The following is a 13,252-nucleotide window of genomic DNA, read 5'->3' as shown; positions in this document are numbered from 1 at the left end:
TGTGGTCTGTGGTGAGCCGTATTTGTACTGAGTAGAGGTTTGTATTGTAAAGCAGAAGTAAATTCACGATATAAGTACAACACTTGTGTTATGATATCGCATAGTCACATCAGTTATTCCACTGCACCTAATGATTACCTAATGAGTTGTTTTGGGGGGCACTTTATTTTAAGGGGTGTTAAATTACAATGTAATTGCTCACTAGGTACAGTGGAATATCTGGTTTTACATGTAAGTACAACGGTAGTACATGGTATATAATATTGTTGTGTATCTACATACTAAAGGTGCCTTGGGCCTCAGTTCAGCCCTTTGCCTTCCTGGAAGAATTCATCACTTTGGCATTATTATAAAATCACTTCATAGTACATTATGGTCAAACACACACACAATTTCACATCTGACCCTGTTGCCATTATGGTATGTACATACACAACATATATGTTGTAATAACATGTACCACACTTGTACTTGCATCATATTACACCAGTTATTCCACTGTACCTAATGACTAAGTGAACTCACACTGTAATTGAAGGTCCATTAAAATAACATTTTGCTTTTTTTACAGCTGGTATCATGGGAAGATCAACAAACAAGAGGCCTACAATCTACTCATGAATGGTACACTACTTAAACCAATTTCATCTCCAAACATGCTATGAAAAACATTAACTACAATATATACCATAAATGTATACATTAATATTAGGTTATATTTAATACCCTATTGCACTCTCCTATAAAGTATTTATTTTCTTTTCAGCTAATACCATGCTTTCTACCATGCATTCTTTTTCCAGTTGGCAAGGTGTGCAGCTTTTTGGTGCGGCCTTCAGACAGCACCCCGGGGGACTACTCCCTCTTCTTCCAGACCAACGAAAACATTCAGCGCTTCAAGATCTGCCCCACGCCCAGCAACCAGTTCATGATGGGCGGGAGATGCTACCCCAGGTCAGAAACAACTCCCTTGTCATGGAGGAGAAATGGGATAAATCGTTGCACAGACTTTCTCCATGTTGATTTTGGTGATGTAAGCAGGTAGTCTTAGATTTGCTGCATGCATATTTGGATTATCAATTCTGGTAGGTTCTCTGCATATTTTGTTCACCAAAATAAACATGCCTTAAATCAAAGTCTGCCAGTGTGCGGTGATCTATGCCATTTGTTCCTGGACTACCTGACATGGTTGAGTGCCACCAAAACTTGGAGATTGGTTGTGCATAAAGAATTTATTCCTTGTCAGTCCTCCCAGTCATGGCTCAAGGTTAAGATTTTTGAATTGTGGAGATAAAGAATGGTCTGTGTTTTGCTATAGAGCTTAATTGCAGGTCTTCTTACAGTGACTTCATTTGTGTAATTCATTTCTTTTTAAACGATGATGTAAATGCTTTGTTTATAAATAAATACCTGAATCATCTTTGAGTGTTTAATGTACATGCATTAGACTACCTGATCTTGTTGACCTAGTAAGATTACATCACCTTGTAGTTGAGTTTTTATTTTTGATTTGTACAGATGGAAATATAATCTGCTGTGCCATTTAGGATGTGTTGCTGATACAGAATTGTGTTTGTGTTTGTCTCTGCAGCATCGATGCCATCATTGAACATTACAAGCGGGAGCAAATCGTTGAGGGATACTACCTAAGGGAGCCCGTGTCTGTCCAGGTAAGTCATTGAACTGTGGCTGACAAGGATGATGGTATTCAGGCACGGTGCCTGGTTTCCGACAGTGCTGTATATGTCTGTGAGAAAATCTATTGGTCCGCAGAGAATATGTAATGGAAAAAAGCTCTGGGTTGTTATCGCATTTTAATAGCCAACAGTGACATTATATGAGCGACGAAAAATTTGCTCTCAACCAAACAAACATTAAGGTGATGAGATGACGACATTGCACTTTGTAAATGTGTTGATGGATTCATCATTTACAAATATAAAAAAGCTGGTGGCTACTTTTAAACCATTCCTGTATCTCTATCAGACTTGTGCCCATCCTTTTGCTATCGGGATACCTGTTTACTTGTATCATTATCATTATATAATTGAAAGCAGGAAGTTTCATTTCACATTTCTATCTTCATCATTGTTTCGTAGCACCACCAACAGTTGCTCTCAGACATCATGGATGGCAAAGAAATCTACAATACCGTCCGTCGAAAGACAAAAGATGCCTTCTATAAGAACATTGTCAAGAAAGGATACCTCCTCTTCAACAAAGGTGCAGTATTAGAAAGTACACAATACTGGCGTAGTCACAGCTTAGTCTGAATATACTTGTACACATTTTTTTTCTCCTTTATTTTACTAGGGTAGTCACGTTGAGGCAATTTCCAAGTTAGCCCTTGCCAAGAAAGACGCAAAGCGCATGACATAGGACACGCATACAGACAAACAGACATCTCACAAAAGACAGCATACCCACAAAAAGCAAGGCATTAAAGATTAAGACATAAAAACATGCAGGACACTACCATGCAGACATAAAAATATGTGGGACGTAACCAAAACATGCAAGCAAGACAAGCAGAGTTCAGTGAAATGGCAGGACATTGGCAACATCATACCAGACAACACGTCATGAAGAGCAAGGTCAGCTTGATTTGTCTCATGCTGCTCCAACCAACTTACCTGGCTGTCACCAGATGAATGGGTTACACCTTGCTACACAAACATTCATCTGGAGATACGCCATATGTGTAGGTCTGCAAATTTTTCGTTTTTATCAAAGAATCATTGCATTTGATTGGGGAAACCACTTGTCTGACATTTTTGATGAGGCACTGCTTTAACTACTCACTTGAAATGACTTGAAATGACAGAATCCATGTGGATGAGTGCGTCCATGCGAGCGGCCATTGTTGTGTGAAACAACTGTTGCGTGTCCCTTATTGTTCCCTTCTCCACTACGTTTAAAGTTTTACTACGGCACATCTCCGAAATTACTGCAATCCTCATTGGTTTGGCCGCATTACAGTTCAACTGAAAATAAATGTACAAAAATGAAGTTGGAAGGGTGCAGAGATCCATCTCTCTTCTCAAACTGATAATTCACTGGAGACACACCATGGGATTACGCAGTGTTCTTGAAATAATTGTGTACCGTATTTGCACTTGTTTCACCAGGCAAAGGCAAGCAGCGGTGGAAGAACCTCTACTTCATCCTGGAGGGTAACGACTCCCAGCTCATCTACTTTGAGAGCGAGAAGCGCGCCACCAAGCCCAAGGGCCTCATCGACCTCAGCATGTGCTCCGTTTATGAAGTCCACGACAGCATGTTTGGCAGGTAAGGCCAGGGCTGGACTTTTAATCTGGCATACAGGCCATTTTCCCAGTTGGCCGACAGTCTTCAGGTGGCGTTGCTGTTGTTTGGTTTTTGGGGCTGTTTTTTGCTCTTAGAGATCGGCCAACCATTTACAGTAGATGGGGCAGCCCATTAATTCATCTTTAATAATATACAATGAGCTAAGGCCCACTGCTCTCCCATCCATTCCAATGCAATCTGTCATATAGTGTGATAATAATCATCATCATCATCATTGAGTATTTGCAAGATTGTGTATGTTTCTTTTGAATGGATTGAGCATTTTAAGTCTGATGTTGGACTTTTAAATGTCATGCTTATTACATGTGAAGTGTTTTGAGATTAGAGATGTTCCGTCAACCTCTATTTATTCGCTATGTTGTACCTTTTGTTTTGATTTGTGACCTCTCTGTCCAGGAAGAGTTTCAGGTAAGCTCAATAGAAATGACCGATATGGGGCTTAATATGGTATGTTTTTTGTTGTTTATTTTCCTCATGAAGGCCAAACTGTTTCCAGTTGGTTGACCAGCACTTTAGTGAAGAGCAGTACATCTTCTACTTTGCAGGGGAGACTCCTGAGCAAGCACAGGTGCGATCTGATTTCATGTCTATACGGTATCTGATGAGACGACAAATCACAAAGTACTGATTGCGGAGGAAATTCCGACATGCATGACATGCCTTGCACAAATCCACATGCATGATGTGCTTTGCACAAATCCACATATCACCCTACTCAAAGTAGGGAGAAAAGAGGATGACTGTTGCCTAAATCATTTTCTGAAAAATAAAAAACAATCTAATTTTGTGATGTCCCTCCTCAAGGGGCAGAAGGCACACCACAAAATTCAAAATTCAAAGTCAGCCTTAAGCTAAACTTGCAGGTTGTAAATTGCTCTGAAATGTCTGTCATTGATATTGGTACTTCATTTTAACATGCGTCCTTAATTTATGGGGCCATTTTCATTCAACTGCGATGCATTATTATAGTGTTTCTCAACGGGGGCGTTTGGGAGCCCAAGGGGGTCGTTGAGAAGGTTACAGAGAGGAGGCAGTGCTTAGTTGTCATTGGTGGCATTAGTCCATTACTTTTTTTTAATACAGTGGGGGCGTTGGTAGGGTTATGATGATGTTGAGGGGGCGTTTGGAGGCTTATGATGAGGTCAAGGTTGAGAACAACTGCATTATTAGGACATAACACGTTTTGGTGTTTTCCCACAGGACTGGATGCAATGTTTGCAAAGCTTCTGCAACAATCTCAAGACACCTACTCAGGGCTCGTCCAACAAGCGCCTTCGTCAGGTAAGACAGCTAACCTTCTCTCTTCATCACACAAGCGCCTTCGACAGGTAAAACGGCTAACCTTAAAGGATAGTTCCGGCGTAAAATGAAAGTTTCACCATTGATTTCCCATGCCACATAATGTATCTAATGATGAGCCATTCCGGGCAATGCCGCGCCGTTATGGCGTTAGCTTATTTTAAGCTTTTTGGCGAAAAACGCAGCCAATGCATCACGGCGGGGCCAATTTCTAAATATTATTTTCTGATGTTTCCCCGCTATAAACAACCTCAAAAACGCTACACACTTCATCACAAAGGTCTTGTCAATCAAACCGAGGCACAGAGAAGATCATCGGACCACACAGTCTTTCACTGGCCAGTGTTTTCAGAGGTGTCTCACTGTTGCAACTCTCTAGTCTGACCCGGATGCAGGCTACTCAATCAGGTGGCTAGGTAGGCTAAACATGGTCCGCGGTTCTTACACCGGCTGCGGCCGTAAAATGAAAAGCTGGAACCCCGACCGTTTTCACCGACTGCCACTGTCTAAACCAGCCATATTCTATTATCCTGTGGAGTTCGCAGATGCTAACAGCTGTTTTTATTTAATTTTTTAGGTCAGTAGCTTGCTGTTGAATGTGGAGGAGGCCCACAAGTTACCCAGCAAGCATTTCAGCAACCCCTACTGCAACATCTACCTGAACAGCGTCCAGGTGGCCAAGACTCACCCTCGCGAAGGCCTCAACCCTGTCTGGACTGAGGAATTTCTGTTTGAGTAAGTTCTTATTTTTACCCTTTTATGTTGCTAACCATGTTCTGCCTCCATACAGTACGTGCATGAAGGAAAGGAATGTATGTGTGCTTGTGTTTGAAACCTTCTTCCCGTATTGTTCAAAATGGCTTGTCTATAATGAAATAAATGAATTGCCTAGAAGAAAATGCATGCATTATGTGAAAGCGTGAACTCCTGAACTCCTCCCTCCATAGTGACCTCTCCAGTGACATCATCAGATTTGAGATCAGCTTGAGCAACAAGACCAAGAAAAGCAAGGAGGTTGACATCTGTGAGTAGCTCCCTCTTTCCCTTAAAGGGACAGTTTGGTCAATTTCAACATGCAGTTGTATTGCTCACGCTACCCTTGACTTGTCAGTACCTGGTGATGCCACATTTTTCGACTCAGCCCTTTCCGAGATATGAGCAATTCTAATGGGGGCAGCGTTTGTTTACATTTTTAAAAAATGAAACATAGGCCAACTCCAAATATTTTCCCAAAAGGTACTGCTGTTTGCTAGTTGTCTGCTGATATTTTATAACCTTTTGGATGTTTTTGGGAATAAATAAAAATGTTTTTTTGAAATGTAAACAAAGAGCTGCCCCCATTACAATGACCAGGATCTCGGAAACGGCTGAAGAAGAAGGAAAAAACATCTCAGGCACTGACAAGTCCAGGGTAGTGTGAGCATTACAACTGCATGTTGAAATTGACCAAACTGTCCCTTTAACTTGGTTGTGTTTAAAATATTGGCCATAATTTATAAAATGGAGATTATGGCAACCATACAAGACAATTATTCCATAAAATGTGATTTGCCACAAAGTTTGATGCATTTGACACACACGCACACACACACACTCACTCCCTGAACCCAGAGATGGTCAAAGTAAAAGTAGAAGTAAACACTAGCACATGATATTACATAGCGGTTACACAAGTTATTCCATTGTACATAATGAGGTTTCTAAAATAATAATAAAAAAACAGATTTGATCCCATCAGCACAGAATCAGGTACTTTGCTCTATAGTAACTGAAGACCAGTTACTCAGTGAAGTTACTTGTGTCGGAAGTAAACTCTGGCCGGTTTCTTTTTTTAAATTCTACTTTCACATTGGACACCTCTGCCTACACACCCCCTACAGTGTTCATGGTGTGCCAGCTGTGTAGCCTGCAGCGGGGCCGCATGATTGACGAGTGGTTCCCCCTGAGCCCCCACGTATCCCTGAAGCCCGGCACGGAGACCAGCTCACTCAGGGTGCGCGCCCGCTACTCCATGGAGAAAATCATGCCAGAGGAAGAGTACAGCGACTTCAAGGAGGTAACGACACGCTCTTCTTCATGCTTTGTAGAGGTGATATTGACACAGTAAAGTAAAGTAGGTCTGTAACGATATTGCTTAGAATCGAGAAATCATGATATACAGAGTCATGTTACTGTATCGTGATACAAGAAGGTGGTATCGTGATAAGTTATGTTACCCTTCAGTCCAGAAAACAACCACAAGATATGATGTCATGGTGCCTCCAAGCTTCAAATCAATATCATCATTATTTTTAAACTTTTTTACATTATTAGTAACCTCTTGTAAGCTATTCGACCTATAAAAAATCATCAAAAGGTCGCATTTTAAAAATCATGGGGTGTATCGAACCATAGGTCAAAAATCGTGATACGAACCGAATCGTGAGTTGAGTGTATCGTTACAGCCCTAGAGTAGAGTGATTTCAAGAAGGTAACGGCAGACTCTTCACGATTTTAGTGATATTGCTACTTGTGCACAGTGACGATGACCAGTATGTTTGGAATGCCTGCCCTCTCCCTTTCAGCTGGTCCTGTTGAAGGAGTTCCATGTGATCAACGCGCTGGCCCACGTGTGTGGGCAGGACCGCACCCTCCTGGCCAGCATCCTGCTGCGTATCTTCAGGCATGCGAAGCTGGAAGCTCCCCTGCTCCGGGCCCTCAACGACCAGGAGATCAGCATGGAAGGTGCGTAGTAGGCTTGAAGTAGCAAATAGTGGTCAAGAGTAGGACTGGGCGGTATACCATTAAAAACACGTGATAACGGTTTTCACCTACACAAGGTTCACTTTTTGATGAGGGAAGGATTTTTTTATTCCAAAAAAGTGATTAAAATAGAAATGGAGATTAATTTAAATTCAGGATTTTATCTCAATTTTAAATTTAATTTCAGCCTTTTCTTCAGAAAAATTGAGATGTGGGGGAAAATCGCCGCTTATAAAAAAAAAAAACGTGCAGAGAACTGTGATATCAATTTTGATCAAGAAAAAACCGTGATACACATTTGTTTCCAGAACCGTCCAGCCCTATTCGAGAGTATGCACACACATCCAACAATTTTCAGGTGCCCAGTTAAAGGTCCCACACATGATAAAGTAAGAAATTACCCACACACTGCTGCTTAGACCCTTTCTTTGTTCAAAATGGTTAAGGAGTGTACACGCGGAACACAGCAGAAGTGGCTGAAGTAATAGACTTAGATAGAGAATGTGGTAAGTGATTTGGGCTTTGGGAGGCATTTTGGGCCTTAAAAGTGGTTGAGTCTGTGAGTGGTGTTGGAACTCTCATGCACGCAGATGGTTGGTGTGAAAGGCAGATCTGAACACGGCACTTGAAACGCCGCGAAAGACTACGTCATTGACAGTGCATGTTAATCCATCCCTAAAAGATAAGCTAAACTTCAGTTAAATGGGTGGCATTAAGCGATGACACGATTTGGCGGCCACCAATTGGAATGTCTGTCTGCATGCCTCAAACATAAGCTTCATTTAGTTGTTTTCCCTGACTGAATATTACAATATTTCACCTTTTGCTGCTTTTGACACGTTTAGTCTGTGAAGTGATACTGTCCCGTTTTTGGCAAATAAACTTATTTTCAAAAATGGAGCAGTGTGGGGCAACACTTTTCCCATGTTCAATGTGTTTGTACTGGCTACTGGTTTCACCTATTGGGGAACATTATAAAACAGCTTTTCAAGCAGCTTTAAACGCCCTCTTTTGGTCCTTTTTTGGTCACTATGTACTGTTTTGTTTTGCTTTTTTAGCTCAGGCTGATGGCTGCTTTTTCATCCATTAAGAGAGGCACAAAGGGCCTTTTGGCTATTGGGATTTTGGGTGTGCAAAGGTTACAGCTGCAGCCTAGCAAATTAGATGAAATTCCTTGTACTTGTGGCATGAAAATATTTTTGGTTAGTTGGCAAGTTGGTCTAGTACAGCAGCATTGGAGGTCAGACACAAAAGGACAGTAAACCCGGCCGCCAATCACAACGCCGTTTTTTCCCCCAGTTTGAATCATTGGTGCGGGTTATTCACTGTTTGATTGGGTTAGTCACTCTTGCTCTGACTGTTGATAGCATGCAGAGGCAGAGTGAACGACAATGGTTTCACGGCGTCAGACTGAACTTTTCATGTTATAGTCTGGCTTGCCAGGCTGTTATAGCTGGGCAATATGGCAGAAAAGCAGTACCCAGAGGTTAAATGAATCTTAATGAAAGCCACCCCTTTTGAAATTCCGCAAAGTTTACCTGAAATATTGTGTGGCAAACTCTAGATAAAAACTCAGTCTTCTTGTCATTCCTCTTTGTGCAGATGGGACCCTTGACAGGCCTGTTCAGTCTTTTCTGAAAACACTCAAGTTCATTTTAAAAGCCTTGGTATGACATTCCCAACAGCCTTAAGAAACTTAAGAAAGAATTTGACTTGGTCACCACAATTGTAGTGACATTCAGGTTTTTAAAAGAGGCCCTGCACTAAGGGGTGAAGTGAAGCCTCCTGTAGTATTGCTTGTTTGCATAGTGTAGCCTGACTGTTTATTTAACTGGCTTTTTGTCAACACAGAGCAGCCTCTGTAAACGTATATAATAGCTTGGTGGGTTATAAAAAGATCAAATATGGTTTGTGTTTGCTTTCCCACTTGAAATCTACAGTCTGCGTGTGAAAGGCATTTGTATTGCTCCCAGAAAAGTAAATGTAGGGATGGTGATTTCATTGTAAGTTGTTGTTTGATTTATGTTATGTTGGTTTTAGGGTTGTAATGAAATGTTTGTACTTAGCATTCTTTTTTTCCCCAGAGTGCAACATGGTCTACCAAGCAGTTTACCTTTTTCTCTCCAATGACGCTTGTCAAACAATGACTGAATGAATGAACTTACAGAGTTTGCGCTTAATCTACACATTGTGTTAATGTCAATCTACAGTAGACAGATAAATAGGCATGTTTAAGTGCCCAAACCTCCAAATATGTGGGTGCTGTCAAATGTATGAACTGTGTAAACTGTATTTACTTCTCCTGGACCCAACCACTGTGGACCTTATGCCTCTAAGAATCCTGGGCCCAACCTATGTGGACCTTATGCCTCTACAATCTCTATCTATGTATTCTTCTTTTGTCTTCTTGCTATTCTCTCTTGTTTCTGTATCTTCTTTCTACTTCTCTTTTTAACTTCATCTTTAACATTGGTGTTTTTTCCATTTGTTAAGCACTTTGAGCTGCATGCCTTGTATGATATAGTGCTACACAAATGCAATTATTATTTATTATTATTATTATTATTATTATTATTATTATTATTACTTGTGACTAGGCTGGTTAACTAATCAATTTTGGGCGCATGAACACTATTATTTTGCTGTGTGTGAAGAGCAAGTGTTCACAAAGTTGAATTTGTTTGCCTGTGTTATTTCAGACGAGGCTTCGACACTCTTCCGTGCTACCACGCTGGCTAGCACATTAATGGACCAGTATATGAAGGGCACGGCCACTGCCTTTGTGCACCACGCTCTTAAAGACACCGTCCTGAAGATCATGGACTGCAAGCAGTCCTGTGAGGTCTGTTTTGGCTATTATGAGGTTTTAGTTGTTGAATGTTATATACTTTTTCCTCAGTAGCATACAATACGAAATTAATATATCGACATCAAAATAAAACTTGATGCTGAATCAGAATGAAGCTGTTTTGTTTGCTATAATTGACGGCTATTTCTGTGTAATGTTAGCTCTTAGTAACTGATGTCCCAAAATCGTATCCTCTGCAGCTGAACCCCTCAAAGCTGGAGAAGAATGAGGATGTGAATGTGAACCTGACCCATCTCCTGAGCCTCGTGTCCGAGCTGGTGGAGAAAATCTTCAATGCTGCTGAGATCCTTCCTCCGTGAGTAGATTGCACTTCATTGTACAGGGTAACGGGAATGATCCACCGCCCAGTATATAATTATAGCCAATACGTATCAAAGTGTCATTAAGGAGTGTTGTGTAACATTTGGTGCTGTGATCATGCGAAGTTAGCGTCGCATTACCAGTGGATCAACAACGTAAGACTTAAAAACAGTCAAACTTTTGTGTTTAAGAGAAATCGTTAGATGTATTGCATTTTATCATCATTATATGGGTTAGGCCTGGACAGCTCCAGTGACAAATGTTGACCAGAGCAAATGTCTGTAGTCAATAGAAACCCTGTATTATCCAGAACAAAGTTTTTTTCGTTGGGTGCAACGTTCTAAGATGAAACTTTGATGGTTCAAAGAGTCGCCGGCACAAATCGTAGCCATCAAGTCAAGTCAAGTCAGCTTTTATTGTCACTTTCTTCATATGCACAAGACATGCAAGGGAAATTAAATTACATTTTCTCTCTATACCATGCCAGGACAGACATATACAAGACTGACATTTTACAGACTGACATAAAATGCAAGACATGACAGATAACAGTGATGGACTGGTAACAATAATTGGTCAATAATAAATAGAGTACATATAAACATTTAACATCAACATTTAACATTTGTACATGTAAACATAAGATAAGATAAAAAAGAGTGTAGACATTACAATAATAGAAATAATAACAGTGACAGCAGCAATAGTGTGTGTATGTTCCAGGACTGAGGTAGTGCAGGTAGGTGCAGTCCCTGGTACAGTGTGTGTTTGTGTGTGTTTGTGTGTGTGCGTGCATGTGTGCGTGCATGTGTGTGTTCTTGTGGGGTAGTGCAGGTCCAGGACCAGTACTATAGTGGAATACAAAAAGTCAAAGCTGTGCTGTACTACACTGTATCGTCCAACATGGTCGATTGTAGTCCAGTGGTCAAGTAGCAGCATTTAGCAGCATAGTTGGAGGTGCAAGTCTCATAGTGCAAGCAGTTCTTGGAAGTGGAGATCAGAGAGTGCAGGTAAGGTGCGGTGAGGTGCGGTGCAGTCACATGGAGCAGTTCCATAGGGTGTGTGTGTGTGTGTGTGTGTGTGTGTGTGTGTGTGTGTGTGTGTGTGTGTGTGTGTGTGTGTGTGTGTGTGTGTGTGTGTGTGTGTGTGTCAGTGGCGTCTTTTGGTCATAAAAATTAGGGAGGACAAGGAGGTGGTCAGTCGGATAGATGCGGGTAAATGGGGTTAGTAATGGCAGATGTTTAGTATTAGGTTGTAGGCCTACTAGGTAACTTAACTGATATGGCATTGTGTTGTCTGGAAAGCTGATTTGTGACATCTATAAAATAATTGCAACAAACGTCGTATAATATATTATCATACATAATTGCCCAAAGTGTTTGAAGGGAAAGAAAGAGAAGAGTGAAGAAAAATATTATAGAAAGTAGAAAGTTTATCTATCTATAGTATATCTAACTTTGACCAAAGGCAGCATGGCATTTCACCCTGTCAGTTGTGTTTTTTTTAACCATGCTTCCATAGACACAAATGGACAATTCTGAAGACACTAGGAATGCCTACATTGAGTGACTTGTATTGCCTAGGCCTAAGGGTTTTAAACTCAACTCCTTCCAACATATTCTTACAGATTTTTAAACATTTTAAACCCCTTCCATTATCTTATTTTTAAAATCTTATTTATGATCCATAACATGGTACATGGCCTACGACGTTGTGGTCGTCTATCCGTTTTGCTTTTGACGGTACCTGGTTTGAGAGCGACAGCTGTGGAAGGAGGAGCTGGCGAGCGTTGTCTATGGAACGGCGTGCGTCTGATTATTAGGCTATTTCACTAATAGGTTCCGAATAAAAAAATACGTTGTACAGATTACTTTGTAAATCCGTGCCTAGTATTCCTAATTCCACCCAAATGAAACTACCTAACATGATGTAGGCTACATGTTGGAAGTTTAGCCAGATATGTTTTATGAAAAGGTTAAAGCTTCGTGCTGTCATGTTTCTCGTCTTGAGGAGGGAGAAAAGAACGCCAGTCTAGGGTCAGTGCATTCATGTACAGCCAAGCATTCTTATTCCCATTTGTAAATAACCCTCTTTTGGGGGGAAAGCACGAAGGAGAAATGCAAAGACAAGCATTGAGACTATTATTTGTGCACGTAGGACATACTGAAGCAAGACTACCTTTTAAAAACGTTGGTGATGGTCCGACCATTTGAATCATGAATGCGATTTGCATCCGTACTAGGCTTGTATTGTGTAATCCTAATGCCTAGTGATCGAGTGACGTGAGTGACTGATATAAACACATTGACTTCACATTCACATTCACTTTCCATTCGGTTTTCAATCTAAATCCAGGGAGTGATATTGCGCGATTCACAACATGAAAACAGTTAATCTTTCCTTTGTATTTATTAAGGATTCATAAAACATTCGCAAATTAAGTTACTCCACACTTTCCACTGTCTGCTAACGCATTCTTCTCACACGGTTGATTTGTATATCGTTGTCATGACGACCGAGTCCATGCTTGTCGTCTGTCGGTACCTTACCTGTCGCTTCTGCCTTATCTGTCGCTCTTGTCACCTGATTGGCTGAAATGAACGATCCATGTGTTAGAGGCTGTCCGGGTTATCGCCTGTTCATAAACAATCGTATTTTAAGTTTTCCTGGTAGACTGTTCGTTTTTATTTAATAACAAAACACCGTGAAGCAGAA

At 40.9% G+C, this 13,252-nt stretch overlaps 1 protein-coding gene across 1 annotated transcript in view; it reads left to right on the top strand.

Moving 5' to 3' along the window:
* Positions 1 to 13,252, top strand: part of rasa1b (RAS p21 protein activator (GTPase activating protein) 1b) — a 33,513-nt gene that overhangs the window by 6,184 nt on the left and 14,077 nt on the right. The window contains exons 7-19 of the mRNA XM_063210021.1: positions 572 to 624; positions 804 to 954; positions 1,592 to 1,670; positions 2,100 to 2,223; positions 3,129 to 3,288; positions 3,808 to 3,895; positions 4,528 to 4,608; positions 5,204 to 5,361; positions 5,574 to 5,650; positions 6,507 to 6,682; positions 7,191 to 7,350; positions 10,068 to 10,210; positions 10,417 to 10,532. Coding sequence (XP_063066091.1) covers positions 572 to 624; positions 804 to 954; positions 1,592 to 1,670; positions 2,100 to 2,223; positions 3,129 to 3,288; positions 3,808 to 3,895; positions 4,528 to 4,608; positions 5,204 to 5,361; positions 5,574 to 5,650; positions 6,507 to 6,682; positions 7,191 to 7,350; positions 10,068 to 10,210; positions 10,417 to 10,532 — 1,566 coding nt within the window. The remainder of the gene's footprint in view (positions 1 to 571; positions 625 to 803; positions 955 to 1,591; positions 1,671 to 2,099; positions 2,224 to 3,128; positions 3,289 to 3,807; positions 3,896 to 4,527; positions 4,609 to 5,203; positions 5,362 to 5,573; positions 5,651 to 6,506; positions 6,683 to 7,190; positions 7,351 to 10,067; positions 10,211 to 10,416; positions 10,533 to 13,252) is intronic.

This window comes from Engraulis encrasicolus, chromosome 11, assembly GCF_034702125.1.
Source record: "Engraulis encrasicolus isolate BLACKSEA-1 chromosome 11, IST_EnEncr_1.0, whole genome shotgun sequence".
In the NCBI taxonomy this organism is placed as follows: domain Eukaryota; kingdom Metazoa; phylum Chordata; class Actinopteri; order Clupeiformes; family Engraulidae; genus Engraulis; species Engraulis encrasicolus.
The sequence above is the reverse complement of the archived record's forward strand: the minus strand, read 5'-3'. Positions and strand labels throughout refer to the sequence as shown.